This window comes from Stigmatopora argus, chromosome 12 (assembly GCF_051989625.1).
Source record: "Stigmatopora argus isolate UIUO_Sarg chromosome 12, RoL_Sarg_1.0, whole genome shotgun sequence".
NCBI lineage: Eukaryota > Metazoa > Chordata > Actinopteri > Syngnathiformes > Syngnathidae > Stigmatopora > Stigmatopora argus.
The window spans coordinates 11477054-11483168 of record NC_135398.1 but is presented as its reverse complement, the minus strand read 5'-3'; the positions used below and the strand labels follow the sequence as shown (position 1 = coordinate 11483168).

At 39.5% G+C, this 6115-nt stretch overlaps 1 protein-coding gene across 1 annotated transcript; it reads right to left on the bottom strand.

Moving 5' to 3' along the window:
• Positions 1 to 1719: 1719 nt before the first annotated feature.
• On the bottom strand, positions 1720 to 5384 carry ndufv2 (NADH:ubiquinone oxidoreductase core subunit V2). The gene is made up of 8 exons (XM_077616270.1): positions 5241 to 5384; positions 4963 to 5016; positions 3644 to 3706; positions 3448 to 3564; positions 3206 to 3374; positions 2216 to 2325; positions 1959 to 2035; positions 1720 to 1894 (listed from the first exon to the last, which is right to left on the bottom strand). Exons 1-8 carry the CDS (start codon positions 5280 to 5282, stop codon positions 1801 to 1803), a joined length of 726 nt encoding a protein of 241 aa, XP_077472396.1. The 5' UTR covers positions 5283 to 5384; the 3' UTR covers positions 1720 to 1800.
• Positions 5385 to 6115: the final 731 nt, after the last annotated feature.

Sequence of the window (6115 nt, the reverse complement as noted above, 5' to 3'; positions counted from 1 at the left end):
CATTGTCTGGCTTCTCTAATTGGCCCGTGGGAACCCATGTGACCCAGCTCTACACGGAGCTTAAAAAGTCCTTCAATCAAAGGCTCGGAGTCGGTTGTCTACGTCCTCAATGGGTTATATTTCGGAAGCAGAAGTAAAGGCTAATTACCTGTAATCACCCGGCATTAAACATTGGGCTGGTAGGAATAATTGCCATTGGGTTGCCTTGTTATAGCTTTAGGGGCGTAGATGTGACTTTTAGGGCGAAAAGAAGCGCACTACGTCATTTGTCACGGTGAACAACCTTGTGGAAACTACCAAATCCCCTATTTGTTAACAATGGCCTTTTTTGTAAATAAACCCCATCTCGCTTTCCGTGAAAACATTAAGCACATTTTTTGAACGAATCTGTTGCGCAGTGACATTTGCATCACGCACATGCGCAGATTGGATTTATGCCACTATGCGCATGCGTGTCAGCTCCTATTATGACATGTTGCGGAGCAGGCTTTGGAAATGGCCAGGAGAGGCGGGGGGAAGGGCTCCCCGCCCCGGCGAGACATTAGAGCGCCACCGGGGCCAATGACAGAAGTGGCGGCGATGTGTGACAAAAGGCGCTATCGCACAATGCCTCACGTTCATTCATGTGTTTTTTTCTTTGTGTTTGTTTGGATTTGTAAAGGATTAGTGAGGACGAAGTCTTTGCCCCTATTTAACCAATAAACCAAAAGTAGGTATAATTACAGATACAATGTGTAATGATTTGAGCCAATAACAAAGAAAGTGGATGTGGAAAGCCACAATGGAAAGGTAAATGAGGAAGGGGGGAAAAATGTTGTGCCAACGGTGCAATTAAAAAAAGGAGGTATAAAATGGTAGAGGAAGAAAGTGATATAAAGGAGGAAATGTGAAAAAAAATCATGTCTGATTTGAAAGGTATGAAAGACAAAGGAAAAGTATGTCTTGGGTTTAAAAGGAGGTAAAAAATTGTGAAAGGCAGAAAAGCAGGTTTACACAAAGTAAAGGACAGTTGTGGAGCATTTATGAATAAAAATGTCTTAGCAAATGCAGGAAGAAAGCAAACAAGTTAGGGGTATTCATTCATTCTTCATAATGATAATCCTCAGAAGGATCGTGGGGGTGCTGGAGCCAATCCCCGAGATACACCCTGAATTGGTGTCCAGTCAATTACAGAGCATAAGAAGATGAATGACCATTTGCATTGAGATGTGGGAGAAAACCAGGGTACCTTGAGAAACTGGGAGGACATCCAAACTCCACACAGGAAGGTCAGAACCCACTGGGAATTGAAGCCTTGATCTCACAGCTGTCAGGTGGTCGTGTTAACCACCGCTAACCGTGCTGTCTTAAAACACAATTCTGACAATGGATTCCAGAAAACAACTCTAAATTCATTACATTAAACAGTTCTTTTCATTTTAGTTGACAGTATTTTTGAAATACACCTTTAACCATCTTTACGCTTTATCTACACATGGGTCACCAAGGTACTCCAGCTGACTATGGGAAAGGGTGAGATACACCCTTTAACTAGTTTCAAGCCAATTGCAGTACAACAAAACAAACATTAACACTCAACTGCAGACAATTTGAAGTGAACATTTGCATTTTTTTTGTACGCGCAAAGCTATTTTGAATTTCTGCTCATTAAATTGGATTTATTTCACATTAGTTACTCACCAGTTCATCATTAATAATGTAGGTGAAAGTAAACACAGATCCAGCCATTTAATTTATTTACATATATTCCCATCAAACAAGAGTAGTGGGTACTTTGGACAAAAAAGAAGTGAGTCGGTACTACAAGTCGGGCCTCACACCAAAACCTGGACCTTTTGGGGGTTCTGTCAGAGAGGTCAGTCCACCAGCAGGCTCACAGGAAAAACGTCCACTTCTACAAAAATAAATTGAAAGAAGTTAAAAATACAGTACATACCCCAAAGGTGTTTGGATTGTACCTGGGTCCTGGTGGTGGGACTCTGCCTGCTTGAAGCTCATCAATAATATGCTCAATATCCTTTGGACTGAGGTCCTCCTGCACAAAAAAACACATTTATTTTATATTACATATAAAAAAATTCCAATCAGGGTCAACTGTTAAAAACAAATTACATTTGCATTGTATTTAAGATGCTTGTGTGTTACCAATTGTATCGATAATATTGAGTATCCTCACTAAATAAATGAACAATTTGTAAATAAATGGAGCACTTACGTAATAGTTGTCATTGATCTGCACCATGGGCGCGTTGACACAGGCGCCGAGGCATTCCACTTCGATTAGCGTGAACATCTTGTCCGCTGTTGTTTCGCCGACCTTGATACCTGCGTTCATAAATTTATTGTCATGTCTTGCACTGTTCATGGAAACATTGTGATGACGCCCGATTTTATAAAAACTCAGCCTACATTCTGTGTAAATGAGTGTTTTCTTGGGATTTTTTCCCAAAGAAAGCTGTGTTGTCCAACCAACCCTTTTTTAAAGCTTTTGGCTGCCAAATGCTGCGGGATTTATGCTTCGTAAAAATTCGATTTTAAGGTTCTATGTCCCTTTTTTTGCATAAATTTTCTAATGTTGTGGAGACCATTTCCCATCCAAATAAACAAAGATTAGCTTTATGAGATCATTCAGATATTTATTACGAATATTTGTCTCAAAAAATGAAAACTGTAGTTAAAAAGCCACAAAAAAAAATCTAGTCAAATGTTCGTCCACGCTCATCTTTCGTTTACATTTGAATAGCTGTTTTGCAGAGGGTGATTATTTCTTCAAGCTGGCAAGAGATGTCAGCACCTAACGGATAATTATTTTCCATTTCTAAAGGGTGTAGGGAACTTGGTGCTAACTTCAAAACGATAAATATAAAAAATATGCTTCAGGCAGTCAAAGGATTAATTGCCGAAAGCAAAGTATTTCATATGGTAGGCTAATTGTCTATACAAGTTAATAAAAGTACATTTTCTGTGGGGTTTAAAGGGTAAATACTAGTAACAGGAAAACACTAGTAGCTGGAAATAAGGGCTTGGTTGCTTTAAAAGCAGCTGGCAATAACTATAAAATGAAATTATTATAGGATTGTTGTTTGAGCTATTTATGGATCTGTGCATGTTTACTTTGTAAAATTGACAATTCAAGTCATTTCCCCATCTAGTTTACGTGTTCTTTTTGTCACGTGAAGGTGCATTCTTGCATTTCCTTCCTTACCCAGTTTGTTCTTGATGGCCTCCAGGATGCTGTCCGAGTTGCACAGCATACACGGTGTGGTGGTGCAGATCTGGATAAAATACTTGCCCACGGGCTGGCGCAGGAACATAGTGTAGAAGGTGGCCACTTCGTAGACTCTCATAGGTGCAATTTCTAGGACCTCAGCCACCTGAAGGAACAACATGTTCAGACCAGTTTAAGTTTTTTTGTCCCTTGCGGATGATCGTTGAGATGGAACTTGCCTTGTTCATGACGTTGACAGGGAGCCATCCATGTTGTCTTTGGGCCAAATCCAGTACGGGGATGGTGGCTGCTTGCTTGTGGCCGACGGGGTACATTGAAATGATCGCTTCAATTCTCTATAAACAGAATAAAACATTTCTAAATAAGTCTGTGCAATACGTGACACACTAGTAGTTATTCATGTCATACTTTTACCTTTTTGTTCTCCTCAGTGAACTCAAACGGTATGTCAGCATTGTTGTCTGCCGTGTCTCTGTGCTGGAAAACCCACAGAAAGAGAATTGGCGTGCGGGAAATTATTCCAGAACCTTGTTCCATGATGCTAGTTGATTTAATGACCTTTTTCCCTCAGGATTAACGTAGAGTCAATAAATGAGTTCCATGATTGCCTCTCAAATTGCACAGAATTTTTTTGAGGAACACCTAAACACACTAAGCTGTCATAATGGAACGTAATAAAAATTACTTGCCCAAGGAACTGGCTGTTTGCAGCGCAATACTGTCATCTAGTGGTTCTAGTATTCCCTATACCAGGGGTCAGGAACTTGTGGCTCGTGAGCCAGACATGTCTCTTTTGATGGATGCATATGGCTTTCTGCTGAACTTTAAGTTAAAATGAGGAACCCGCTGTTGAGAGAACTGAGTCCCGAACTCACCAATAAAAGTCTCGCTTTGGCACATCAATGAGGTAACAACACTAACCCAAGCGACACCAATGGGAGCCTCGCGTTCCTGGAAGGCGCTCCATCGACCAATGGAGCTTTGCGTTGGCACATCAAAATATAAATAACTCTAGCGCTGCTTTGGGATTTTTTTGTTTCATTAGACTCCCTTGCACATGCTGCATATACTCATTGATTAGAAACAGTGTAACAACGTTTGCTGTTTCGGATTCCAAGGGCCTTTAGTGTGATTAGATTGGCAGTGGCTCCTTAGCCGGTAACCGGTCAAATAGTCCCAGTGGCTATTTAGCCGGTAAGAATTCTGTGTGGGGTAAATAGTAAGAAACTACAGCTATGGAGCCACTGCCTAAATAATAGTCATTAAATCCAACCGAATGTTAAAATCTATCAATTGGCAATAACACATTTTAACACAAATTTCAATAAGATTGGTTGAATGGTTTAGAAAATCCCCTATTCACTCAATGTTAAATAATAGGTTACCGGCTAAATAGCCCCTGGGACTATTTGACCGGTTACCGGCTAAGGAGCCACTGCCAATTACATTAATTACACGAATGTTAATTCAACTCGCATTATAATTCCGAATGTTGCCATATTTATTGTTTAAAACCCTCGAGAATTAACACAATGGCTGCCATATAGACATCCAATCAATCTATTTTAACTGACTGGGCTGGCAATAATCGTTCTCTAAAAAAGATCAATGGTTTTATTCTTTAAATCGTGGCCATTGATTGGGTTCCAGGCATTCGTCAGACGAATTAATCAGTCATTATTAATTGGAAGTATCATAATCACTATACTACCAGGTAGAGCACTTGAACTCACCACAAAGATGCCACCAGCCCCGGAGCGAGCGGCAGATCGATGAAGACCCCTCACCTAGGAAATCAAAACAGAAGCGGAGGTAATGTTCATGTTCAACAAGTTAAAGAAAGCTCTCACAAATATGTAGTATATACGCAAACCATGCAGATATGCTAGAGTTAGCCTTTAGCTTGGTGGCCTCTATCACTTTGCCCTTGCGGGACTCTATTTCATAACAAACCCAATTATTTAATAGCCAACAAGAGAGCGTGGATTGGCAAGAGTTTTGTCTTTAGTACCGTGTGCGTCACCGCCGATCGAGCTAGAGAAGACAAAAACATCCCGAAGGTTGTCGATGTCCTGGTTATGTCAACAGAAGGGACGAATGTAGCTGGCTAAGTGAACGACTCGACGTTTGATTATTACTGTCTGATTGTATGGACTTTGAAAATGGAATCTGCGCACGCGCAGTCCGAACTAATCGAAATCCGATTTAAGTGTTAACTCCCAGAAAAAAAACATTTTGGCCTTCAAGAAATTTTGATTATTCTCATGAATGTGATTGCAACTAAAATCACAGATGAGGAACGGTTCTATTCTATAATGGTTCATTAATCAACCCAGATTATATGTACAGTACAGATACAAATGTTTTATTTTTTCAAATACCATAAACCACATTTTTACAGAAATATCGCCCTGGTTTTGCTGATCCCCATCATAATTCTCCGAGTATTGGATGTATGACCTCTGGCTTCATGAATTTAAATTTCAGAAATAACAAACTCATATTTTTCTTTAATGATAAACAAAGAAATACAAAATGATGAAGTAAAAATATAATATTGTACACTATAAATTCATTTTCATTTTTAAGAAATTAATTCACCCTGCATTCTTGTTTTAAATCATACATAATAACATACTGACATACTGCATTTAGTACTGCACAGTTCCATGATATATGTATTAAAGTGGGGCTGCAGCAATCATTGTTTCTGTGCATTGAAAAGCAAGCAACAACATTACTACTTTTGTAATGTATGCATTCTAAAAGAACATACATAATTGGTTAGGTTTTTAAACAAAAGTTTGGATTGAGAAAGTTTGAAGTTCCACAAGGAGACGCTACTTGCCTTGTGTTAAACTTGATGGTTCACTCCAACTGTATGTA